The 27,150-nt window shown below is 52.4% G+C and overlaps 1 protein-coding gene across 1 annotated transcript in view; it reads right to left on the reverse strand.

The window, feature by feature from the left end:
• The window catches only part of COL22A1 (collagen type XXII alpha 1 chain), a gene marked incomplete at both ends in the record, with an annotated part of 241,676 nt that overhangs the window by 99,299 nt on the left and 115,227 nt on the right, over positions 1 to 27,150 (reverse strand). The window contains 7 exons of the mRNA XM_081258732.1: positions 112 to 156; positions 712 to 756; positions 4,369 to 4,422; positions 5,375 to 5,428; positions 6,895 to 6,948; positions 7,596 to 7,649; positions 18,305 to 18,358. Coding sequence (XP_081114858.1) covers positions 112 to 156; positions 712 to 756; positions 4,369 to 4,422; positions 5,375 to 5,428; positions 6,895 to 6,948; positions 7,596 to 7,649; positions 18,305 to 18,358 — 360 coding nt within the window. The remainder of the gene's footprint in view (positions 1 to 111; positions 157 to 711; positions 757 to 4,368; positions 4,423 to 5,374; positions 5,429 to 6,894; positions 6,949 to 7,595; positions 7,650 to 18,304; positions 18,359 to 27,150) is intronic.

Below are 27,150 nucleotides of genomic sequence, written 5' to 3' on the forward strand. Positions count from 1 at the left end.
AATCCCAGCCTGAATCACCCCCCATCCCCCCAGGGTCGAAGGCTGCAAAGGGGGCTTCTCTCCTCGGGCACAGGTACGTGGCCCTGCCGGGAAGACACCGCCGCCACTCACCTGGTCTCCTTTCTCTCCCCTCACGCCTGGGAGCCCTGCCTGTCCCTGTGGAGAGAACACGGCGTCCTGTTCAGTGGGCTCTCAGCACTGGGGCTCCCCCGTGGTCCAGGGCGAGGGAACTGTGCTCCCTACTGCCTGCCGTCTGGCCCCCCAGACACCTCTGGCTTAGCGGGGGTAACGTGGAAAGCCAATTCTAGCGAGTCCGCACGTGGGGAGTCCCCACGTGGTCCTCACTTTGTTGCTCCCTCCCCGGGAACCCCTGTTCCGCCTCTCTCGCTGTCTGACTCCTCATTCCTCTGGATCAGCCACGATGTTGCCTCCTGGCCCCCTCTCCTGACATTGCCCAAGTCTGAGCGAGAGGACTCCTAGGCCCCGCCCCTCACCTGCATGCCACCACTCGCTGCACCTGTTCAACTGCTCTTGGCCAGTGGCGGTGACCCCAGTACCCACCACAGCGACAGACGCGTAGGACATGCCGACCATCATGGGGTAAGTAAACGAGTGCACGACGGGAATGTCGTGAGCTCCAGGGAGACAACGACACAAGGCGTAGCGCATACTAACAAATGCACACACTGAACGAATGGAGGTAGAACAGACCTTCTCTCCAGGTCGGCCTGCCAGGCCCTGCTCCCCAACTTCACCCTGGAGATAAAATAACAGACACCCCATCATTTTCCACTCGCATTACAGAGATGGCTGTCATCCCAGCTGGTCCCACACCCTCAGAGCCCCCGTCAGCCACAACCCTCGATTCTCACACGAGCAGCACAAGCGTCACAGGCTTTGAAGACCCGAGTGGTTCGCCTTTCTGGAGAGAGGGCATCCACACTCCCTCACACTGGCTTTTGCTTCCCTCAAAAGAAACAGCTTCTGGAGTTGCCCTGACAGCCTGCCCTGACAGGCTGAATCCACTCATCCTGAATCTAAACACTTACAGCTGAAAACAACACGGAGGCGAAATCTGTGAGTCCCAGGGCTGCCCCAGCTCTGAGTTCTGTGCCCCTTCAGGGAAGCCCAGACCCCAGGCCGGGTGCAATGATGGAGAAGCCGTTGATGAACTTGTCTGAGCTGACGGGCCGTCCCGAGGCTGCTGTGCAGACTCACTGGCAAACAGAGGCACCCGTGGAGGAGCCCACGGGCAGCTGGGAGGTCTGTTTCCATCTCGCACGGGTGTTACAATGAAGGCCAGTCTTGGGTGAAATGCTGTTAAACATGCAAACTTATACTGAAAGCAAGCCCCCAGCAGGGATACACCGGTTCCAGTAGCTTGGATGAAGTTTTGTTCCTGACGAGCATTCTGTGGGCACGTTAAAGTAGGAGGGTGCAGGACCAGAGGAGCCTGTTCTCCGACACCACGGCACCAGGCTGCTGTGCCTACCAGGTCCCTGTCAGTCACTGGTGCAAAGAGGCGGCTGTTCGGTGCGTGGGGGGAGGGACTGCAATTTCTAACCAGCCACGTGTCTTAAGAAACTAACTTCTTGAATGACCGTTTCTTCCTAACATTATTATGGTATTTAGCGAAAGCTTTATGTAGGTTTCCATAAGGAAATGTGGTTTTCTCGTAAGCAAATGGACACATGAACGAATGAATGAACGGGTATGTACACACATAGATTTTCCCTGCAGCTATGCCAGATTCCACTGGTAGTGAAGGCTGTACCACATATCAAAGAGGAAAGAAAAAGAAAAGAAAGCAAAGAAACTAAAAGCACTGTTTAGCATTAAGCACACATTCTATCCTGTAGCTCTGGTGCCACCAGGGCAACTGGTGTCTGGAATCAGTGCAAATAGAAATTCTAGACACACTCCAGTTTTCCCATCAATTCCCAGTGTTTACAAGCACAATTAGTAAGAACTGCTCTAACCGGAATTGTGCAAATACTTGTTATAGAAATTGTCACTTTAAATCTGCTAGGACGGTCACACCTTTGCAGTGGGGAAGGCGCTGGGGGGCTGAGTTTGGGTAGAAAGCATTTTGAAGGCCACCTGAAGTGCTTCCTGAATCCTAAGCCAAAGCAAAGCCTGTGGAGAGCCGGGCAGCATCCGGAATTCTTGACACGAGCCAAAGAGGTGATGCATCCACTCATCCCACAACCAGTGCATTCTCTGGGCAGACTCAAGACCCGCCGTCCAGGACGTAGCCATGATCTTCTTCGAAGATATTTATCTTTAGCTGGCATGTTGTCAAGATAAAGTAACTAGGACTCCTACCAGGTCTCCTTTGAAGCTACAAAGTATGTTCTAAAAGCATCATAACCGCAGAAATTCACAATTTTGAACTTTCTAGATAAATTTTTTTAAAGTATCGCACTAGAAATCGTACAAAAATGACACGTGAGCTGTAGTAACAGACCTCTCTGAACCTTTCAGCCATGAGGGGTGAACATAAATACAAAACATGGAGAGGAAAGATGAAAGAAATCCCCAAGGGCACCTCAGTTTCACCCCAATACTTCTGACTGATCACCTTCATCCACAGAATTGTGCACTGGGAACTCGATGGGAACAGATTCTTCTGAAGACTATTGAACGGAACGTGGAAATTCACACGGTGTAAGCCCAGAAGGGTGTGGCAACTCAGAGGTTTGAGGAAACACAGCTCTAAGGTACGGGTGACTCCATAAAGCCCACGGAGTCCAAAAAGGAGAGTAACAGGGAGCGATGCAAATGCTGCAAGTTATTTCTGGGAAATGCCTGAATCTCAGCCAATCACTCAGACTCTGGAAGGTGGACTTGGTGCTTCTAAGACCATGTGATTCTCCCCTAACCGGCACCTCAGGGCAGGGCATGCATGCTTTGTCCATGCTGTGACAAAACACAGCAAGCCACACATCATTACATTTCAATCACTGGGGATCATTATACATGTTTTTTTAAAACACGAAGGGCCGCTGTGCTTGCAGGTGGCGGTGGCGGCTCGCTGTGTGACGATGGGGGCAGGGGCCAGTCATCACCATCTGGGGTCCAGGGCGGGCGGGAGGCTCCTGGTGGGCACTCTCTGCACACCGAGTCCCGCCGGCGGGCGTCCCTGAGACGGCTGCGGCGTGTTATCACCTGTGGTTTCCATCGGGTCTGAAGGAAGCTCCGCTCCTTGAAAACGCGAGGTAGCAGGGAGCCCAGGGCCCCGGGAGGTGCTGGTCGGCCCTTCGCTGGCCAGCGCGGTGAGTCCAGGCCACAGCTGTGCCCGCGCTGGGCGGTGTGTGACCCACCCCCCATCCGGGGAGCCCTCGCCGAGAGCCCGCCACGTGCCTGCCTGTGGGCCGGGGGTGGGAGCTGGTGGCCGAGAGCGGGTCACCACCTTAACTAGCACTTAACCCAGTAGACTCGGAGGCCCTGTGACGGGAGGGAGAGGGCTCCCCACGCGCTCGGCTGTGTGGACACACGCCTCTCCGGAAGCAAGGCGCTGTGCACACGCACACACCGTGTACACACCCACCACACACACACACACCCCATATACATACAGATACACACACGTACATACGTTCACCACACACATGCACATATACACACACCACACATATACATACATATATAGACGTGCCACACCACGTATATACATATACACGCACGCCACACCACATATATACATACAGATACGCACACACACGCATGTCACACCACATATACACACACACACGCATACACACACGCCACACCACATATATACATATAGATACGCACACGCCACACCACATATATACATATACACACACACACGCACATACATACACACGCAGGCAGAGTCCAGCCCTCTCTCTTCTGTACCCACTGCACTCTGAGCCCCGGCCACACCTGAGATGCTGAACTCTACAGATGAGCCCAGCCGAGCTTCCTTGCTTCTGTAGGGGTCAGGGGTCAGGGAGCATCGGAGGGAGGGAAAAGCTTAAGGGACAGGAGAGAGAGGGGAGCGGGTATTGACCCCCTGGCCTCTTCCCTCCCAGGACGCGCTAGACAGCGAGGCTGGCCTTCTTCCCAAGGCTCCCGCCCTCTCAGGGGCACTCTCCTCCGCTACTCGGCTCCCGGGTTCCAGGAACGCGCTGCCCTCTCACTCCTCTGCCCCAGGGGTGGCATCCGTTGTTGCCAATCCAGGGTGTGTCACCACGGACCCCCTGACCCCGCCCTCGGCCTTTCAAACAGCCCCTCTGCAATGAGCCCGGCTCATACAGATGCTGGGCCCTGTCAGCTGAGGTTCACACACAGCCCCAAACACACCGTTTAGAATGACAGACGTGATGGCGAAGGAGTCCCTACCCGCGGGCCAAGCTGTCCGGGCAAACCGTCCGCCCCTCTGTCTCCCAGGTCTCCCTGTAAGGAACACAAGCAGGAGTAAACGGGAGGGGCTGGGCTTGGAGGAAACAGCCTCAGGACTAGGTCCAGGCTGGACGGAAGAAAACTGCTGGGACTTAGGTGGTACTGAACCTCTCCAATTCTGTGACTACGGCGACCAGAAACCGCAGCTCAAACCACCTCCTAGATGCCGTATTCAACGGCTCTGCTTTTGATTTATAAAGACATAAGTGAATGGAAATGGGGGATGTAGAGTAGGGAAGATGCTGCCTAAGTGCTTTTGAGACTACAAAGTACTTGGTTAGCCCTTATGTTTTGTCTTGAAAGAAGAGAGAGGAGAGAGAGGAGGGTGGAGAATGTTTACATGCGACGCCCATAAAGTTAAGTTGAATCCATACTTATTCTATATCTTGTCATGAAAAAGTTAAGCTTCTAAGTCTGCTTCTGGAAAAGGATGATGAATTTTCCTATAATATCCAAAAGTCGCCTTTCGAGGACTGTTGACATTCACCCTTGAGCTTAATGTCTGTTATGAAAAGGTGAAGTTCACTTGTTACAGTTTTGGCTGTATGGGTTTTTAATTGTCCATCTGAAGTGGGTAAACTGTGAACTTGCTTCCCAGTTTGATGACAGTTAAACTCTGACTCTCTTCTTAATGATCTTACTGTAATGAGCCCCACCAGAGTTTTAAACTGAAGTCTCTTATTATGTCAGAGTATCTGAAAGGCTTTTCTCCTTGCAAATAAAATACATATATATTTCTAACAGAATAATTTTAAAGTCCTAGGCCTCCAAATCCTTCCCCAGTTACCTAAGTAGGAATAAAGGGCTCACCCATATCTGACCTTGGAAATCCAAACATTTCCGAGCCCGGCATGACTCGGAATCCAAACGTGATCCAAGGCCCAGGCAACCAACAATCAAAAATCTCTTTGGCTTCTGTGTTTTGGGTTCCCAAACTCACACCAACCTTTGGTCCTGGCAGGCCTGGGGGTCCGTTCAGCCCATCCTTTCCAGGAGGTCCCTGGGCCAAGAGGGAAAAAAACAGACCAACATGAAAGGCGCGGTTAGGGAAGCGCTGCACTGAGTTGCTGCAGCCAGAAGCTGGTCGGCACGGCGGGCGAGACACGCAGGATGGGTCCTGTGTTCCAGCTCTCTGGTGGTGCTCTCGCTGCTGTCAAGTGTCTGTGGGTGAAACTGTGTGGACCACGTGTTCAGGAACGTCTGTGGGTGAGTTAACCACGCGTTCCAGGTTTAGACCCGGTCGCCTGACAGTGGGCGTCACGGCCCTGAATTTATGTTGAGAGCCTTAGGCCTGGTACCTGAAGTTCAATGGGGCCGAGCACGCTGGCATCCAGCAATCACGTCCCTTCATCTACAGCCACCAGTGGAACTGTGGTCCAGTGACAAGGGGACAACCACTGTGTGCTGCAGTCGCATTTCCCTCTGTCACCCTTTTTTCTCCAGCGTCCCAACCCCCCCTCAGCTCTGCGGGTTGCACAGGCTTTCTGTATCCACAGTGTTCCCCTCCTCTGCTGGCCCCATCAGAGAACCAGGAGTAAGGAAATGCCTTCTGGATGAGCAGAGGCCTCCTGAGGGCCGTCACCAGGCCTGTGAGGGCCCACCACGGTCACATGGTATCAGAAGCTCAGGGCCACCCCTACCATCCTGCCCTGAAGAGCTACAGCCAAAACGGCAGGAGACACCCAGCTTCGGTCTGCACCCGCTTCCTTGTGTGGAGACATTAAGGTCTGATGAGATCTACCCTCAGGACTTAAAAGGAAGGAGAAGGCCCAGCTCCCTAGGATCTTTTGGGCTGGGAAAGCAGCAGCCCCACCGGCACAGTGACGGGAAGAGCTCTGCTGCACACTGGACCGTGTCTCACGTCTCCTCCTCCATCACTTCTGCAACCCTCTGGCAGTGGCCCTACAGATGAGAAGCCACACTTTAAACAGCAAAGGACTTTTTTTTTTTTTTTTTTGCGGTACGCGGGCCTCTCACTGTCGTGGCCTCTCCCGTTGCGGAGCACAGGCTCCGGACGCACAGGCTCAGCAGCCATGGCTCACGGGCCCAGCCGCTCCGCGGCATGTGGGATCTTCCCGGACCGGGGCACGAACCAGCGTCCCCTGCATCGGCAGGCGGACTCTCAACCACTGCGCCACCAGGGAAGCCCCAGCGAAGGACTTTCGGACATCCCTCTGAGTTACAAGAGCACAGGCGGCGGCCTAGGGAGAGGGTGCTCCAGTCTGCATTCCGGCTGGGGCCATGGGGGAGCGGCCCCAGGAGACAGAGCACACACGTGACAGGCACCACGGAAGGAAGAAGGCAGGCTGGGTACCAGGGCCTTGGTCCCCGCCGACAGGGAGGAAAGGGCATGAAGCGTCACCCGCTGGCAAGCGGCCCGGGTGGCAGCTGAAAGGGCCCGGCCACTCCAGTCACAGAGGATGGGGGAGACGGGACAGTGCAGGGAGGGATGCTCTGGTCACTCACCGCCTGCCCAGGGTGCCCAGGTTTTCCTGGGAAGCCGATCTCTCCAGGCAAACCCTGAAAAGGGAACCAGAGGGGAACCTTCAGTCTGACCTCTTCCGAGCATCAGCTCCCTTCTCCCAGCACCTTTCCTGGCAGGAGCCCAGGTCTCTAGCTCTGACAAGGGCACCCAGGGGTGGATACGGCTCGGGGGCATCTGGCTGCCCTTGGTGTGGGCCATGGTGAGACGTGGAATCGTCACACCTCCAAGGCTGGCCGGCGCAGGGCTCGGCTGGTCTGCAGTCAGGGCCACCGGCACCTTCATTCCCGCCTGGCGGGATGGGTGGGAACGCCTCCCTGTGCCCCACCCAGCGGGACCCCATCCCTCCGCTCGGCCTACAGGGAACTTTCCCAGAGGGCTCCTGAAATGCAGGAGGGGAGACAAACCACACGCTCCTGAAAGACCTCAAAAGGACGACCCCAGCCCAGTGTGCCTCTCCCCCTGCATCTCTAGGAGCAGCCAACGATGCGCTGCGTAGCTCAGGTGCTATTTCCAATCGAAGGGGCTCCAGGGCTGGCTGCTGCTGGGGCCCTCCTTGCTCAAGCCTTTGCTCTGCTCTGGACTAAGACCAAACACGTGGCTCTACACCATGATGTCCCTGGCTCCAGGGCCACGAACCCTCCACCTAAGTGCCCTGGGGACAGAAAATCAAAACCAATCTCACCGGGGGGCCTCCGGGTCCAGGGGGGCCTGGGACGCCAGGTGGTCCTGGGGGGCCCTGCAGAGAAAGAGCACAGCCTGGGTTACAAACGTGCGTGGAGCAGCCTCCTGGTGACACTGTCCTCGGAGAGGGGAGAGGGATGGGGACCCGTGAAGGGGGGTGCTGCCACTTTACTTGAAATACTGTATTTTTTCAACAAAAAGGAACAAGAGCAAAAAGAAAAGGTCTGAAGTAAAATTTGCAAAATGGTAACGTGTGTACTATCTGGGTGGTGGGATAATATAACTGTCTGTTATATTATCTATTCCAGTATATATTTAAAATATTTGAGCATTTAAAATAAATACGTACGTGCATGAACACACACACACACAATGGGTTAACTCATGAACAAAAATCGTCTAGAACAGTGGTTCCCAAGCATTATTCAGCATCGAATCACCTGGGGTGAATCAAGAGATATGTTCAAACCCTCTCTCTCTCCACTACACACGTTCTAGGAGATGCACCTCTGGCCTTTGTTTGTCCAGGTGTCTCTCCAAATATGCCCTCCCTCCCCAGTCTCGCTGCTCGGATGGATGTCTCCACCTTTCTGAAATTTCCTGCAATTCCCCAGGCAGAATTAATCGCTCCCTCCCCTAAGCCGAAGGCCAGTGCAACAGTTCTCATCTGACCCCCGGGCCCCCGAAGGCAGAGCCCCCTCTTGCTCCCCCCCCCCCCGCATCTCACCTCGAACAGCAACAAGCCCAGGGCTTGGAATAGAGCAGGTGCTCAGTAAGCGTTTGAAGGAGTCAACTGCACTGAACACAGCTGAGAGCGCTGTGCATTCCGAGTGAACAATACATCGCCACTGGAGGACGGTAAACACTAAAAAATGGCCAAGGTTGCCGCTTCCGCGGACAGTTCCCTTTTCTCCCTCTGGGGGCGCTGGTGAGTCCACAAAGGGCAGAGAACGGCGACGTTTGCAGAAGAGAACTTTTTGGTGGCACCCGGACCTAGTTTTCTACCCTAGTTTTCTACGTAGCTCACTCAGTGCTGGAAAGCCTTTGGGGATAACGTCTACTTCTACGAGGAGACATCTGCTTGGAGCTGGAGCGATTGAATGGCCAGGCAGAGCTGGACAGTGGCCTGGGTGGGTACAGACGCAGGGTCCCCCTAATGGATGAGGATGGAGGTGGGGGAGGGCACCAAAGAAGGCTGGTGACCTCCCCCCTATCGTGGCTCAGTCCTGCTCTGCCCGCATCTGCTCCAGCTCCGCTCCGCTCACCTCCCAGCAAAGCAGGAGCCCTGCAGGTGGCACTCCCAGGACCCACCCCTCCATAGGGCATGTTCCAGTTGACCTTTTTACATCGCCCTGACCTCTGAGGCTCTCACAGCAACCTCAACCCCACGGAACTCATCCAAGGCCGCTTCTCACCTCATGCAGCTCTCTCTCTGACAGCAAATGGGATACACTTAGCTTTCGTCCCTCCTTAACGTTCCCCGTGATGCTGACGGCCCCTGGAATGCGCTGGCCTCTTTCAAAGTGATCGTTCCAGGAAGCTGGCCTCCTGACCTGCTCATGACTCTGACCATGTTTCCCCTTCCTCCCCCATCTCCTGCCAACGGCCCTGTGGGCTGCTGCTGTTTGCCTGTTGGACTCTCACAGCACGTTAGGGTAGACAGATCTTCAGGGATCCTCTACTGGAAACGAAACCTCCTTGTTTAACAATAAAGACAACTGAGGCTCAGAGAGGGTAAGGGCCCCATCTGAGGTCACACAGCCGTCGTCTCCAGTGGATCCTGAGCAGTCCAGCTGCTGCAGAACCACCTGGAAAGCTCGTCGTAAATACAGGTAAACAGGACCCTTGATTAGACTCTAAGGCACAGGTCTGGGACAATTTTGAGGGGCCAGTGACTTGGGAACACTCCCCAGGTACCTGTGGAGAGCAGCCAGGTCTGGGGATTACCCGTGTGGACCACCTCCATGCAGCACCCTAACCCCCATCCTCACTGCTGCTAAGACTACAAGCCCAGGGTTCCAGCAGGGACCCTTGCAAGGAGGGAGCAGGAAACACAGATGTAGGAGAAGGCCGAGGGGGCAGCCCCCTCCACTTAGGGTTCACTCTGCCCCGAACTATGTGCATTTCACCTCATCTTAATCCTCAGGCTAATCCTTTCAGGCGGGCCCTGTTCATCCCGTTTTGAAGAGGAGGAACTGGAACCTGGAGGAAAGTGAACCGGCGTTAGACGCGGTGGCGTCCAGCACAATGTCCCTGGGTCCTTCACCCCCTCCCCCTTGTGAAGTGCCTGCCAAGCTCCCCGCGCGTCACAGCCAGTCCACCCTTAAACAGCCTGATCTCCTAAAAGGCTGTCTGTGCATCAAATGAACTTGGGGCTTTCAAGCCCAGCTCCGTGATCTCCGAGTCCACCACCTTCGTAGGACCACAGCACCTGGGTCGTTTCTCTGCATGCGGTACGGGTTAATAACCGTCTGCCTGTTTGATGCTACTGGTTCAGGGCCGAGGGCAGCAACCCACACGGTCATCAGATAACCACCGCAAGGGCCTTGCAAAGAGGAGGCGCTGGAGGAAGCGGGGCAGCCGCTCCAGACACGGCCACACGAGGGGCCGGCCAGTGGCCTGCAGCTTCCTTTCCAGCCGGCCGGGGGCGCCCTGCAAGTCCCAGCGGGAAATGTTGGGGTAAGGGGTGGACAGCAGTCAGGATTCAATTCCAGCCAGCCTGCCCCGTGGACGCTGCCCCGGGGCCACACTGTGGCCGTCACACGGCACAGTGTACATCTTCCTCCCAGGAAGGCTGCGTCCAGCCCCGCCAGGTCAGAGTGGACTCAGCTCCAGCGAAACTCCGTTTGTTTCTGATACCACCGCCTCTGCAAGCCGGAGGCAGGGAGTGCTGGGAGGATGTGGATGCACAGGCCCATCGGCCATCTACACCTGGCACCCTCAGCCAGGAGGGAGCAAACCGCACTTTTAGGGCACCTAGCATATGCCTGGCCTCCTCCGAGGTCTCTACACACGGGGCGCCATGACCTCGGTGGTCCCCGACTCCCTGGCTGTGAGCCCCGGCGCTCAGTGTCCACACGCTGCAGCAGCTCATCTCAAGGACGCGAGTCTGCTGACTCCTACCCACGTGGCGAGCTCCTGGCCTCGCGGAGGTACACTTCGTCGGTCTCTGCAATGGGGGTGTGAATCCTACAGCCCCAAGGTTGAACGCGACGATGCAGGAGGACAAGAGGTCCGGGCCTGGTCGCTGAGGGAACAGAGCAGTGGGGTGCACGCCCCGTGACATGCACCCCAATCGTCCCAGGCTACGTGGCAGCCTCCGTCCTCTCACGGCCTGCATGTGCGAATGTTCTAGAGAATGTTCTCCCTCCCCCAGGAGGCTTCAGAGGCAAGGAAACCTCGCATCTGTCACCACCAGCAAAAGTGCAGCGTGTTCATGAGTGAGAAGCATCATGGAGTCTGGGGGCACAGGGGCTCCGGGTGGAAGACGAGGTGTCGGTGGGCGACGGGATGCTGGCAGCACCCGCTGATGCCATGGAGGGGAGCGGGGAGCGAGCAGGCAGAAGCTTCGGTCCTTACATCAGAGGCCTCTGCAAAGTCCTGGGGCCTCTGGAGAAGCGGCACCTGGAGACCAGGATGGCGGGGGTGGAGGTCCTTCCTCCAGTCTACACGCATCGGGCACCTTCCGTGTTCCCTCCGGATCTCCAGGTGACCCAGCCCTCCCTTCCAGAAGCCTGCAGTCTTGCAGAGTAAATAAAATGCAAGCCCGTGACCTCCTGGGAAAGCCGTGGGCTTGGCATCAAAGGCAGATGGTTAAATTCCGAGCAGCTGTTTGACTCGAGGCAAGTATTTGGTTTATCCAAAGCCTGGTTTCGAAACATACAGAGTAGTAGGTACAATAATACTTTCTTTTCATAGTTTTTGTAGCAAACCCCTGGGTCCTGGCACGTGGAAGAACTCATGAGATATTTGTTGAATCTAATTAAAAATATAGAAAATGACAACAAAGAAGAAAGATGCTCTAAATGCACAGAAATCAAGTAAAGGCATAGTGGGGAAATCGGGGATGCACCTCAGAGGGTAGGGTGAGTTTGGTCTTGGAGGGCAAAGTGGGGCCTTGGCAAACGAAGTGTGGTCGAAGAGGGCGGGCACCACATGTGGACAGAGCAGGATAAACGGGAACAGGCGCTCCGCATGACTGGGATGCCCAGTAAGAGCAGGAAGCAGAGGCCCCTAAAACTAGGCAGCAAGTCTGGGGTCTGAAAAGCCCGGCTTTGTCTTTGAGGCGGCTCAAAATACAGAGGTGTTCTAGAAGACAGACACAGTCAGATGTGTGCTTAGGAAGACATTCTGCTGTCCTTAGGATCACTAGGGAGAAGGAATCCTGGAAGAGACAGACCAGGAGACAGTGAAACCACGGTGCAGGCAAGACGCCAGTGAGGCTGGGCCCCGTGTGAAGTGGATGGCGGGGAGGGATGCAGACCAGGGGATGGTCTGTGCAGCAGTTCAGCGGTGACAGGTGAGCATCTGGCGGGGATTGGACGCTACCTGAGACACTAGAAGGAGGAGAGGCTTTTCCAGGAAATCGACTCTGCAGGGGAAGGAAGAGATGTGGGGTTGGGGTGGGGGGGGAGGGGTTAGTCTGGGATGTGAACTACAGGCCCTCCAGAGCCTCAACTAGAGAGAGATTCCCATGGGGTAGCTGGGGGCGTGAAGAGAGTGCCAGAACCCAGTGATGCCACTGGTGGAAGGCTCTGGTGAGGCATTTACATCTCCCGGATCCTAGCGCACTCCACACAGAGCTGAGCATAACCTCAGCTGTCTTGGGTGGTGCGTATGGCACTTCAGAATCTTCCAGTGGCCTTGGGGACCTTACCAGTGACAGGCAACAACTACTGTTTAGATTGGACTAATCCCCCGGCCCAGACTTCTGGTTGACTTTAATTAGTACCCTCACTTTATCTTCTCTTTCGCCTGAAAATAAACAAAACCTCAAACAGAAAGGCCATCTGAGTCACTTAGTTGGTAAGTTTCCAAACGAAACTAGATGGCTCATTACTAAATCAAAGCAATTTATGAATTTTCTGTTTTGTTCTGTACATACTGGCATTGGGATTCTTAGGCACAAAGAAGCTGCCTTCCTCCCACCAAAACAAAACAAAACAAAACAAACCCCTGCTTGCTACAAGCTTCACTATTCACCACAGCCATGACATGAAAACAACCTAAATGTCCATCAACAGATGAATGGATAATGAAGATTTGGTACATACATGCAATGGAATATTACTCAGTCATAAAAAAGAATGAAATAATACCGTCTGCAGCAACATGGATGGACCTAGAAATTATCATACTAAATGAAGTAAGTCAGACAAAGACAAATATCATATGATATCACTTACATGTGGAATCTAAAAAAATGATACGAATGAACTTATTTACAAAACAGAAACAGACTCACAGACATGGAAAACAGATGTGTAGTTGCCAAGGTGGGGGGAGGATGCAGTGGGAGTTTGGGATGAGCAGATGCAAACTATTATGTATAGGATGGATAAACAACATGGTCCTACTGTAGAGCACAGGGAGCTGTAGTCAATAGCCTGGGATAAACCACAATGGAAGAGAATATGAAAAAGAATGTGTATACACATAACTGAGTCACTTTGCTGTATAGCAGAAATTAACACAACATTGTAAATCAACTACACTTCAATAAATTTTTGTAAAAAGCTGCTTGAAAGCCAAAGACTCTCTGCACTATTATGCCTCTTTCATAGGTGAGGATATTAGGGTTTCAGGAAAGAAACATGGCTAAAGGAAAGTCAAGACTCAAAGACCAGTCTCCGTGCAGCCAGGGGCTCTCCGAGGAGCCAGAGGCAAGTCACCCTCCCCTCGTCACTGATGCAGATGTTGTGCGTGGACCAGGCGGAAACCAGGGTTCCAAGGACTTGCGTTCGGAGGCATGTCTTGTGTGCGTGTTTTGAGGGAGACTCTCCTGAGCTCCCACCTTTATGTCAACCAGGGGAGCTTTGCATTTGTCTAGTTCATATGTGTGGCTTTTATTTTTAAAAGGCAGCTGTAAAAATTGGACAAACTGACTGCTAAATTTTCTCCCAAGCTTTAGGGATAAAGTATGAAGAGTGGGAAATAACTTCAAAAAATAGAAACAGGGAGCGTCCAGCATTTTCCCACTGGATTTTAAGGCCCGACAGGGCAGAGACCGTGTCTGGTTTTGTTCACCACTTTATTCGCACGGCACAGGGACGATGTTCAGTCACCGTTTACCGAGGGAACAGTATTAGCAGCGGAGGTAGAAACGAGGAGGAGGGAGGGGGCGGGGGGCAGGCAGATCCTCAAGTTCTGGGCCACTGCCTGCTCTGGGCAGGGTGCTCCCACGAGCCAGGATGCAGGACGTGGCTTGTCAGGCCCTGGAGGCGTTAGAAGCTGGTGAGGGGGCTGCGATGACAGAGAGAACAATGTAGAAGCAAGCGAAGGGACCATTTTGGGGACTGGAAGTCCTACGGATGAAGTCAGCGTGACCGTAGCTGAGGGGCCGTCCTAGCTGGGGCTGGTCGAGGCAGGCCCCGCAGAAGGGGCCACGTGTAAGCTGAGAACTGAGCGGCCAGTAAGTCCGGGGAAGGGAGAACAGTGGGTTCAGGGGCCTGAGACTGGACGGACCTCCGTGCGTCAGCAGGACGGATGGGGTCAGTGTGAAGGAGTGAAATGAGCAGGGGACGGGGACAGGGCCCCGGGGAAGGTGGTGGGGTGCCGCGGTGGGAGGGGGCAGCTGGGAAGCAGGTGCGTTGCTTCAGGGCTGGGGGCCAGGATGGCTGGGGTCTGGGCTTTAGAATCGGGACAGCGAGAGCCAGTCTGACTTGGTTGTGTTTGGAAGAAGTGGGCAAGACTTCACAGCAGGTCGGGTGTGTGGAGCGAAGGGACGAGGACGACCCTGAAGGACTGGAGAGGGGATGGGGGCCCTTTGCCGAGGCGGGGACACTGCGGGGGGGAGCGCACCTGGACGGGGTGGGCACCAGCCATCCTGCTGAAGAAGGCTGAGTGTTGGATGCGAGTGTCTGATGCACGGGGTGGAGGTGCCCCGGGGGCTGGAGCTCGGGGAAGGGCTGCCGCAGAATTAAACGCAGACAGGAGAGAGTGATAAAAAAAGAGGGGTGGCCTCGTGTGGCTGGATTAACGAAGGTGTGCGTGACACCAGCTCAGCTCATGGGAGGTTTTCACCCTCTTCTCTTTTTATCATCAATAAAAATACCTAAATAACCCATTCATCTAATTATGAAAGAGAGTGACAAATGAGCCAATAGATCTAAATGTTAACAAAAAATAACTGCTTTAATTATTACTAATAAAAAAACTAAGTAATGACTCTATCAATTAACCAATAAGTCTAATTATTATTAATAGAAAGTTTGATCGTTCTTAATACGATGGTGACTAAACAGCTACTTAATGTGCTCAGTGATTACAGTGATGATGTATAAATAACCAATTAACCCAATTATCATTATTAATAATGGAATGGCAAATAACTATTCCTAATAGCCACCAAGTTCCAACTGGAGTAGATTTATAAAACTGGATGGAATTTGAAGATGATTGAAAATTACTTGCATAAATTAGCACGGCAATCACACTCCCCGCGTGACTTGGTAACGTTTGCTTTTTTTGCAAGTTGTTCCTGATTGTGAGTCCTCCTCTCAGTATGTAACTCCAGGGGCACAATGACTGCCCCCCTCAGGAGGGTTCCTGTGTAGAGGCCCGGGACCCCGAACCCACTCAGCCATCTGGGGTTGGCCCCTTCCATGGCTGCGTTCCCACCAACTCAAGAGGCTTCCTGCCATCCTGACTGCAGCACTGTCTTTGCATAAACAGTTGCCCAGACCAGACACAGATTTCCACTTTTCCTAAAAGGCTGCCAGGATACAGGAGCCACCACGTAGAATGTGTACACTGAGTCTAAAACATTCCAGCAGGTGAAAGTTTTCAGCTTGAAAAAGAGGCACCAAAAGCATCTTCTAGAAGGCCAGCCGCCCTGGGGCCTGGCTCTTCCCGTCACAAGCAAAGCTAATTAAGCTCTGAGATCCATTTCTTTAGACTGTAAATGGGCTAAGCACTGCTTTCTCACAGGTGGTTATTACAGGTGGTTATGTACACGATTATATACGAACACCAAGGAGAGTGTCTGACAAGAGCAGAAAACTAAACATACGTGCCCTCTGCCCTCTTCTCATCGGAGCAGGAAACCATACGACTTAGTTTCTACTGCAACAGGGCCAACCTTGATTTTCCAGATCAGCGTAGGGACCCTCCTCTGGGCCCGAGAGAGGCTGACGACCTCTCCCCCAGAACCAGAGCTCTGAATACCCCTCTCCCAGGACTCAGCTCAGAGGACTGTCAGACTCCACGTGCATCTCTTTCTGCCCCATTACATCTGGCTCCTCTGGGCACGGACAGCGGCTACTAGGTTTCCCAACGCCAGAGCTGAATCTGCACACAGTGGGTATTTAGTAAATACCTGCTGAATGAGTGAACCAATGACCAAATGAACAAATGCACGGATGGCAAGCAGGAGAAAACCGTGGCCAGGCCCAGGGAAGGCAAGTATTCAGATATGTCAGGAAGGGTGAATTACAGAGACGGGCAGCGATCCACCAGGGAAACACTGCTCTCAGTGTGGGCGTGGTGGGCTTGGATGCAGCTTGGCGTCCATCGGGTGGTGATCCAATGCGGGGTGCCAGGTAGGACATATTACACACTCTACGTTGGTTCTGAACCACGGAGATCCCCGAATATATCGGGCGCCCTATTTCTGGCAAAACCCCTGCTGTGGGAAAGCTGATCGCGTTTTTATCCACAGCACCAGCTCAATGCCTGGCATTCAGAAAAGATTTGCTGAAGGAAATTGGTTTCAAAATTAAAAACGAAAGAAAGAAATATATTTTCTAAGTAGTCAACAGAAAGTTATAGGGAAAAAATCTGTAACTTAAAGCGATTTGATGGAGCTGGGTTTATGGTGAATTTCTGAAACACACAAGCTTTGCTCACTGGAAAGCAAAGGTCATAAAACAAATGCAAAAACACCCTATCTTTCACTGTGAACATCAAAATGCCACAGTGAATGTGGAATCTTTAGAAGACCGTGAATAATGGCTGATTTCACAGTCCCTCATCCCGGGCTGTAGCCTGACCCAAATGTGAGGGACTGAAATGAAGCCTGAGATTTGCGTGCGGGGTGCCCATCACACACCTCCTATGTCAGCGTGGGAAAAGCGGGTTTTGCAAGTGCAGTTAGCAGTGTCCTCTGGGGGGTGCCTTCCCGACAATGTCAAAGGACAGTGTGGTCAACACCATGGGACTCGGGCACGGAGGTGGAGATGGCCCGGAACAGGAGGGCGCCAGAGCCGACCATTTACCGCAGCGCAAGGGCGGCCCGTGGACAAGCCCTTAGTGATCCCACCTGCCTGCCTGCCTGCCTGCGGCCACCACGCCCAGGAGGACAGGACAGCACCCCACCTGGTACTCTCTGTGCCTCCGGGACCCCCCCATCACCCGAGTCACATCCCCTCATCTTCTCTTCGAATCGCCCTCTCCTTTTACTTTTCTTGGTATTTGTGAAAAATGGTGAGGTTGAAGTTCAGAAGCTAAAGTGACTTGTCCAAGACGCCACAGCCAGAAAGGGGGCCAAGCGCTGGGGCTCTAACCTCCTAACCCACCCCCGCCAACTGGGCTTCCCCCCCAGCACACTGCTTCCCCAGGAATTTACCGACCCTGCTCCGGGGGAGGCTGCGGCTGGGGACCGGGTGGCGAGCTTTGGTGCAGGGGGCAAAGGGAGAATGAAGGGAGCTCTGGACACCCTCCCGTGCCAGGCGCCTTGCTCTGTGCACACTAAGGTGTGTGTGTCAGAGGCAGGGGCTGCTCACAGTGACACACACTCGCAGATGAGGGGGCGTGGGAGGGAGGGAGGTGTCTGCTGAGCGGCGCGTGGCTCCGAGCGAGTCTCTGGGCATCTGGGAGGCTCACCCCTCATCTGTGAAATGAGGATGGTGACCCCGGACCTGCCCACCTGGCGGGCTGGCTGTGGAGGTCCACAGGGGGCCACAGGGACAGCACATGTGAGGCTGTGTGGGAGTGGGGAGCTGGACGAAGCCTGGGGCCAGAGGACGTTACACCAGAGCTGAGTCTGAAAGCGGCGGGGGAGGAAGGCGAGGAGGGGCAGGGGGAGGAGATGAGGGTCTGCCCTCCTCCAGGCCTGAACCCCTCCAGGAGACCAAATGGCCATTCTCCCAGCACCTGAGACGGGAGGCAGGGGGAGCAAGGGGCAGACGGAGGGCGAGTGTCCCACCAAACTTTCTTTTTTTTTTTTTGCGGTACGCGGGCCTCTCCCGTTGTGGCCTCTCCCGTTGCGGAGCACAGGCTCCGGACGCGCAGGCTCAGCGGCCATGGCTCACGGGCCCAGCCGCTCCGTGGCATGTGGGATCTTCCCGGACCAGGGCACGAACCCGTGTCCCCTGCATCGGCAGGCGGACTCTCAACCCCTGCGCCACCAGGGAAGCCCCGAACATTCTTTTTAATGCTCTGATGCGGTGACCATGTAAGATTCTGGTTACAACCTGAGAGTCGTTACCCCGTCATTTATTCAACCAGAGCAAGCAGTGTTGCTAAGGAAGAGGATTTAAAGGTAGTAGTTACCTGCTGCCCCAGCAGTCCAGGGATTCCAGGAGGGCCGGTCTCACCTTTCTTTCCCTGATATGGAATTTAAGAAAAAAAAAATGTCAGGAAGAACCTAGGGGTAAGACAGGAATAAAGACGCAGACGTAGAGAATGGACTTGAGGACTCGGGGAGGGGGAAGGGGAAGCTGGGACGAAGTGAGAGAGTGGCGTGGACATATATACACTACCAAATTGTAAAATAGATAGCTAGTGGGAAGCAGCCGCATAGCACAGGGAGATCAGCTCGGTGCTTTGTGACCACCTAGAGGGGTGGGATAGGGAGGGTGGGAGGCAGGGAGACGCAAGAGGGAAGAGATATAGGAACATATGTATATGTATAGCTGATTTACTTTGTTATAAAGCAGAAACTAACACCCCATTGTAAAGCAATTATACTCCAATAAAGATGTTAAAAAAAAAAAAAAAAAGCAGCAGCCAAAATTAACAGGCAGGCAGCGCCCGGAGCCCGTCTAATGGCACATCTGGGGCAGACCCCATGATAACAGCCTGTCCCCCTCGGGATGCCCTACGGGGAAGCAGTGTGGGGTTGGGAGGAAGTCTGGAGTCAGGGAGGTTCCCCTTTGGATGCCGGCTCTGTAACTTGGATGATTTTGGTAACACATGGCCCAAAATTCAAAAAGTACAGCAAGGTTCACCTGAGAAAAATGTTCTTATCCTGTCCCCTGCCACTCAGTCCCTTTCCTTGAAAGCAACTAATCCTACCAGTTGTTGGCTAATCTTTCCAGAGGCATTTTATGTTTAGGTGAGCTTTGCACACGCACACACACACACATTCTCTCCCTCTCCCCCTTTTTTTCTTTACAAACTGTAGCATATCATTCAATCTACTGATAAACTTGGCTTTTTTTCACTTAATTTAACCCGGATGCATCCTGTATCAGCATGTGGAGAGCCATTCCGTTCTTTTCCACAGCTACATAGTTTTCACCATAAGGATGAAATGTGATACATTTCAACTCTGGGCAGGTAGGTCATTTGGACCATTTCTGCTCTTCTGCTGTTAGACCCCACACTTCTGTGCAGGGCCCCAGCGGGCCATCCTGTGGGAGTGACCTGTCTCACTAAGCCTCAGAGTCTACCCCTCTGAACAGGGGTGAGGTGTGTGCTGGTTAGCAACACAGCACACGGCGTACATTATATTACAGGCGAATGTGAATGATGAAGGCCCGTCTGTTTGCTTTCTTTTTTTTTTGCGGTACGCGGGCCTCTCACCACTGTGGCCTCTCCCGTTGCAGAGCACAGGCTCTGGACGCGCAGGCTCAGCGGCCACGGCTCACAGGCCCAGCCGCTCCGCGGCATGTGGGATCTTCCCAGACCGGGGCACGAACCCGTGTCCCCTGCATCGGCAGGCGGACTCTCAACCACTGCGCCACCAGGGAAGCCCCCGTCTGTTTGCTTTCTTGCTCACAGTTGTTCTCATGACGACAAAGCATTGCAATCAGAAATGAAATGTAAAACAAGACTCTGAATAAGAATCACATTCCTTGAGTACCTGTTTTGTGTCAAACCCTCTTTTGGGGTTTCCCACATTTTCCTTACGTCTTAACTCTGCAGGACGCCCCTGTGATGCAGGTGTTCTCAGTCCCACAGGGAGGTGTGGAAACTGAGGTTCAGAGTCAAGTCTCACATGTGACACAGCTAGAATGTGACGAGGTTAAGATTCAGCCCCAGATCTGTGTGTGCTGGAGCCTGTACATGTGACTCTTAATTCCCAGGGCTCTGAAGATGACTAAAGGATATAAGTTCTACAGAATATCTCTAATAGTCTAGACTGCTAGATTATAGGAGCTGGGCGACGTCAGCTCCTTCTCTCTTTCTGAAACCCTGGCCCTCTCCTGTCTCTGCCACTGGACACTCTGGTTTGTCCCATGTGCTCCCCCATCCCCAGAGGGAAGGTGTCTTTACGACCTCGGACTGCGCCAGCCCAGTCCTCTGGGGTCCCGTGGATCCCACCTTTCTCCCTCTCCTCCCCGCCACCATGTTTTGGGAGCGCGTAGTCGGTGCTGAGCCCAGGGAGAAGTCCCGGGGCACCTCCACCCACAACCTGCCCCAAGAGGCCCCTTCCAGGTGCTTCTGCCTGGAATGCTGGTTCCCAGGTGCCCACATGGCTCCATCCCTCAATTCCATCTGGTCTCTGCCAGACGTCCCCCTCACCTGAATGCCTTCTCTGACTGTGGTCCCCATCCCACCCTCTCTCCTTGCCCCGCTGTATTTCCCTTTGTTTCTATCACCACCACATACACTGTTGACATTCGTATCTACCAGCTGCCCGTCTTCCCACTGGGATGCTCATCTGAAAACGAGGACTGGCTCTGCTTTTCTTCAGTGCTACCTCCACGGGCCCAGAACAAGGCCTGCCGCATGGTGGAGACTCAATAAACATTCGCGGGCTGGATACGTAACTTGTCCCTTCGGGACTGATGTGGTGCTGAGCCAGGACAGTGGCAGTGGGAACAGCAATGAGGGTAGAGAGAAGGGCCGTTAGGGAGGCAAGCTGCTGGCAGACTTGCAGAGAGAGTGAGGTGGTCTGATTTAGAGGCCCCTGGAGCTGCACCCCTTGAGCTGGAGCACATCAGCCTGGAAGGCGCGATCAGGTCTAGGTCAGAATGAGTTCCTCGACACCTGTCAGGTAAAATTCAAAATGCGGTCACAGATACCTTCAGAAGGGAGCCGAGCCTGGAGGAGTCCTGTCTGTGCGTCCATCCTGCTCTGATTACTGAAAACATCGGGGAGCTGATCATGAGAGCTGAGAATGGCCAGCTCCCCGTCCTCAGGGGATGGAAACCAGACATCTTCAATTTTCTATCTAGACAGACACCCCCTCCACTTGCTTCCAAGTTATGCCACAGCGTTATTTACAAGATGGATAAGCCACTTCCCTTCGAGGTCAGCAGAACGGCCTGGTGAGTAGTCATCAGAATTCAGAACCCAGGCCAGAGACGTCTGGAGGAAAGGCTGAAAGCCATGAAGGGCTAGAACATTTAATGGTTGATCAGCAAGGATCAGACGGAAGAGGAAGGGGTGAGAAGGTCTGGGCTGTGACTGAGCAGAATTACTAATTAAAGTGCCAATTTGCTAGGGGATGCAGCTTCAGTTTCCCTCTTGCAGAGGACCCACCACTGTTTGAGGGATGTATGAGTTCTCAGCAGCTCTTTGCTCTGCTGGAGCTTGGGGACTGTATGTAATGACACACTAATGCTCAGAAGACGAACACCTAAGACGATAAGGAAATGTGCAGAGGTCATGGAGTCAGGAGGTTCTCCAATGCCAGGGAAGGCAGTAAAATTGACCTGAAAAAGGAGAATTATGGGCAGGTCGGAGAGGTGTGGTAGGAGATACAGAAATGCAAAGCGGTGCATCCAGAGGAGCAGACATCCCGAGTGTTAGATTTTCAGCAAGAAGGAAAAAAGCCAGATGATGGCAAGAGGCCAGAGGAAGAAAAAAGCATCAGAGATTTGTGATCGCAGCCGTGCCACAAGGCAGCCTCTCCCCCAAGAAAGGCATATGGTTCGTGGACCATCCATAAAGGGGCATCACCCAGAGAAATAGCATGGTAACGGCTGTGTCCAGCTCCAGCCCCTGCGTTCACACCTCCTCTACCCACAGTGTCCGGAGCTGCCCCGGTGCCTCTCAAAGCTCTCCCCCCTCCCCTCCTGCAGCCACAGCCACGAGAGCTGACCCCGTTCACATGCCTTGCCCCTTCCCTCCAGACTTTTCTGAGCCAACCTGTGCTGCCAGGTTATTCTTCCATAAGGAGGAAAGAAGCTCTGTCCAAGTTACTTGCCACCCCCTTATCTAAAAGACATAACATCTGAGTTCTATTTGGAAATTGACAGACCACGTGATTCTGACATGCCTTTTCAGTCTAGCATCCAGTGGCCATGCTCCCAACCCTAAGCAACAGCTCACGTGGGCTGCTTAGCCTGGCCCCAAAGACCCCAAGGACTCCTGGCCTCTGGAACTTGGCCCACCAAGCCACCTGTCTGTAGGACGCATGCTCCATCTCAACTTGTCAAAGTCCTAGCCCAGTCCAGTGCCACCTCCTCCATGAAGTCCCAGCAATGATGAGAAATAATGGCAAAATAGGGCAAAAACATATTTGAGACGCATTCCCTGGTGTCACCCAAGAGGCCATGAGCTAGAATCGCCAGGGATGGGGCATAAAGCTCTAAGTAAGTAGTTGCAAGGACTTGGTCACTCATTGTGATCAAAGGGATTCTCTATGTTCTTTTCCCAACCCCTTTCCTCTACAATATTATAAGAAAAAAGAGTTCTAAATCTGAGGTAGATGAGGACGGGCAAGCCATTTAAAACTTGCTGAATCTTAAGTTTCCTCATGTGGAAAATTATAATCATTGTAATTATCTGAAAAGACAGTAGCAGAAGAAATAATTCAATATTTGAGGAAGTGATTTAAAAAGCATAACAAAGCATCATGCAAATGTAATAGATAGTTATGACAATGAGAAGGAAGATGATGGAGGCTCTGATGAAGAAGAAATGGTAATAGCAGAATTCTGAGTCCCCGGCGTAGGGGAGAGACCACATGTCAAGCAGAGTTGGTTTCAAAACCACTACCTCCCAGCAGTGCCATGGAGATTAAATAAGATAATGCCCACAGAGTGCTTAGCACAGGATCTGACACTAAGAAACACGCAGTGGTGATGGTGCTGATGGTGGTGGTGCTGATGGTGGTGGTGGTAGAGGTAATGGTGGTGGTGGAGGTGATAGTGATGGTGGAGGTGTTGACGTGTTGATGGTGGTGATTATGGTGGTGATGGTGCAGGTGCTGGTGGTGGTGACGGTGGAGCTGATGATGGTGCTGATGGTGATGGTACAGTGATGGAAGTGGTGCTGATGGTAATGGTGGTGATGGTAAAGTTATTGGTGGATGTAGCGGCAGCTATGTACCCTCCGCAGTTTGCACCTATACTTGGGTGTGGGGATTTGAGATGTGCTGGCCAGTGCCAAGTTCTGCAGCAATAAAGAACTGTTTATTAACAATAAGCCTGTTCCTTGTCATTTTCCTTTTCTTCTCTTTTAAATTGCTACCCAACACAATGTCTGGATAAATGTTTGTGATTTATCACGAGGGCAGATTTTTCGAGCCATTCTGGAGGCCAGGATGCTGAGCAAGACCAATATTTCTGAGGCTGCCTGTCTGTCTGTGGAGAAGAAGGAAGCCTATAAATTCAAAAGAGCAATTGCTTCCCAGCCAGGACGAGTTAACACAGCCATGTGAGGGGCCATTATCCGATGAAAGGATTGCTTGTGCAAGTGGTTCCAATATGAGCCGTATGGTCTTTTTGCTCAGTCCCTGTTCTCCATGTCTCCAAATGTCAAACGTGATTATTTTCTACCGGTTAGAGCTGAAACCAGGTGCTCAGAGAAAACCTAGAGGGTCCTGAAATAAACCTGGCTCCACGCCACGAAAGGAATCCAACAGTGGCCTGCGATCCAAATGATGCCATTACCATCTGGTAGAGCAGAGAAAGACAAGAAAAAAGGCTTTGCAAATTGAAAAGTAAAACAAATTCAACCCAGGTTGCCACTTACAAAAGACCGCTAGTGTTTCTCGCTCTCAAATCTACTAGAAATCAGGGCTGATGGGCCTGATCGCTTGTAGCCATGTAAGACCCTCTGCTCCAAGGGCAGAAGCCAGAGATTAAAGTGACAGGTGTTCAGGGCATCCTTCAGAACAGGCACTGGCAGTTATAAGGGGTCCTAGATCTCTCCAAGGCTTCCGCCGAAAGGACTGCTAGTGTCCAGTTTAGAACTCTGGTGTGTAAGTGGACACACACACACCATTCTAAAGCAAAAACAGGAAAGTTTTGGAGCCAGGACAACCTGAGTTCTAATCCCTGCCTCACCATTTATAATCTGTGTGACGCTGGATAATCTGATTTATACTTTCAAGTCTTGGTTTCCTCATTTGCAGAATGGGATTAAAACTGCCAGACTTCATAGGATCCTTGTGAGAACTAAGTGAGAAACATGTGTGCAAAAAAAAAAAAAAGAAAAAACCTAAGTGCCTGCTATGCAATGACAATTCAACCAATATTATTTCCTTCCTACCTTATATTATTAGTTCTACACGTGTAGAGGTTCTGTTTTTAACATGTTTTTTTTTTTTTTTTGGTACGCAGGCCTCTCACTACTGTGGCCTCTCCCGTTGCGGAGCACAGGCTCCGGACGCGCAAGCTCAGCGGCCATGGCTCACGGGCCCAGCTGCTCCGCGGCATGTGGGATCCTCCCGGACCAGGGCACGAACCCGTGTCCCCTGCATCGGCAGGCGGACTCTCAACCACTGAGCCACCAGGGAAGCCCTTAACATATGTTTTTAAAGCAACTGACACAGTGGGGCCCACCAAGAGACATTTGGTTGTCACTCCGTCTCTAGGAAGAAAGGGAGCGTCATATTTCATGGTGTCACTTCCTCGGTTCTCACCTCTTGATAAGAGAGAAGAGAAGGCAGAAGATATTAAGAAAATGATCAGAGGAACCAAAGAGGCTGTCCCCGGCTTGTGGGAGGGGCAGTGACAAAGCCCTGAGCAACCTTGAGCAGTTCCGTCATCTAATATTTCTGGACGTTAAATTTCTCACTGTCGATCTCAGAGATTCCTTCCACCATGATGATCCTCTAGCTTAAACATTCCAAATTTTACATTGTTTAAATGTCTGACAACATGGAATTCTCTTAAGCAAAACTTTTTTTCCCCTCCTTTTTGTCCAGAGAGGAAAGAAGATATCTAGGCTATTTTAGGTGTGACTAGGACCTAGGACCACAGAGCAAGATAAAGGCCAAGTAAAAGTAAAGGTACAAAAGAAACCAAGTTTTCTTCTTTAAAACTGAGCATTCTAGATGTCCAGATAACCAACAGGTACATGAAGAGGTGCTCAATATCCCTAATCATCAGGGAGATGCAAATCAAAACCACAATTAGGGCTTCGCTGGTGGCGCAGTGGTTGAGTGTCCGCCTGCCAATGCAGGGGACACGGGTTCGTGCCCCGGTCCGGGAAGATCCCACATGCCGCGGAGCAGCTGGGCCCGTGAGCCATGGCTGCTGAGCCTGTGCGTCCGGAGCCTGTGCTCCGCAACGGGAGAGGCCACAGCAGTGACAGGCCTGTGTACAGCAAAAAAAAAAAAAAAAAAAAAAACAGAAACCCCAGGAAAACCACACCACAATTAGATGTAACCTCACACGTGTTAGAGTGGCTATTACCAAAAGACAAGGAATAACAAGTGCTGGAGAGGGTGTGGAGAAGAGGGAAGCCCTGTGCACTGTTGAGGGGAATGTAAATTAGTGCAGCCACAATGGAGAACAATCTGGAGGTTGGTCAAAAAAAAAAAAAAGGAACTACCACATGATCCAGCAACCCCAATGCTGGGGATTTACCCAAGGAAAATGAAAACACTACCTTGAAAAGACACATGCACCCCCATGTTCACTGCAGCATTATTTACAATAGCCAAGACATGGAAGGCCCCTATGTGCCCCGGGATGCAACAATGGATAAAGAAATAGTGGTACACATACAAGAGAACAGTAGACAGCCATAAAAAGAAGGAAACTGTGCCATATGCAACAAGGATGAGGCTCGAGGGCATCACGCTAAGTGCAATACGTCAGACAGAGAAAGACACGTACCGTATAATCTCATTTATGATATGGGATCTAAAAAAAACTGAACTCATAGGTAGAGTGAACAGATTGGTGGTTGACGGAGGAGACGGGTAGGAGGTGGATGAAATGGGTAAAGGTGGTGAAAACGTTAAAAAGACAAGTTGGACATTCTCTGCCGGAGGTCAGAACCCAGGTGGCCAGATATCCAGTCCTGGGTCCTGTTCTCCCCACAGCACCCAAGTGTGTCAGCCCCCAGGGAGTAGCACTCAGGTGTGATCCAGTCACTCTTGCACCCTAATTGTATCTGAAGCTCATGAATGACATTATACATTTATGCATATTTTATATGCTTATATATATTTTCATATTTATTTTAATGCATGTAAAAAAAACATGTTTTTAGAAATGTGAGGCACTCCTGTAAGTGCTGCAAATACAAAAATAATGTTCTCACAGACTTATGTTTTAGTGGAGATAACAAAAATAAACAAATGCTCAAACAAGAAAAATATAAGTCCTCTACAGAAAATTAAAATAGGCTGGTGTGAGAGTGACAGGACGTCTATTTTGGAGTGGATGATGAGTGCACAAGAGTTTTTTTTTTTTTTTTTTTGAAAAATCAACCTCGTGCAAGCTTTTGAGTGTCCAAGCGCCTCAGTAGCCTGGAGCCAGGCTGGTCCTGCTTTGGATCATTCAGGGTTCAGATGCACTTGTAGCAGTGCCCGCTCCAGCCGAGAGACAGCACTCCCAGACCCCAACGCCCTGCTCAGACAAGCAGGAGGAAATCTGAACCTCAGAAAGGCTTGAGTACCTTCTCTACCTTCTCTACTTCCACCTAAGGCAGGAAGCAGTGGCGCAATGAGTGTCTAACACCCCCCTCAGGGGGCAGCAACCATCTCCCAGGGCTATGGGCTCTGCAAGATGGGGAAGGGGAAGGGGGCGGGGATGGGGGTGGGGGTGGGGAAGGGGGTGGAGATGGGGATGGGGGTGGGGGTGGGGATGGGGGTGGAGATGGGGATGGGGGTGGGGGTGGGGATGGGGGTGGGGAAAGGGGAGGGGAAGGGGGTGGGGAAGGGGGTGGGGGTGGGGAAGAGGGTGCCTGGCTCCTGACCCTCCCCTTTCACTATGTCACTGTGGGAAAGTACCAGCTTTGTCCAAAATGAATGCATTCAACTCACC

This window comes from Mesoplodon bidens (assembly GCF_964165515.1).
Source record: "Mesoplodon bidens genome assembly, chromosome: 16".
Lineage (NCBI taxonomy): Eukaryota > Metazoa > Chordata > Mammalia > Artiodactyla > Ziphiidae > Mesoplodon > Mesoplodon bidens.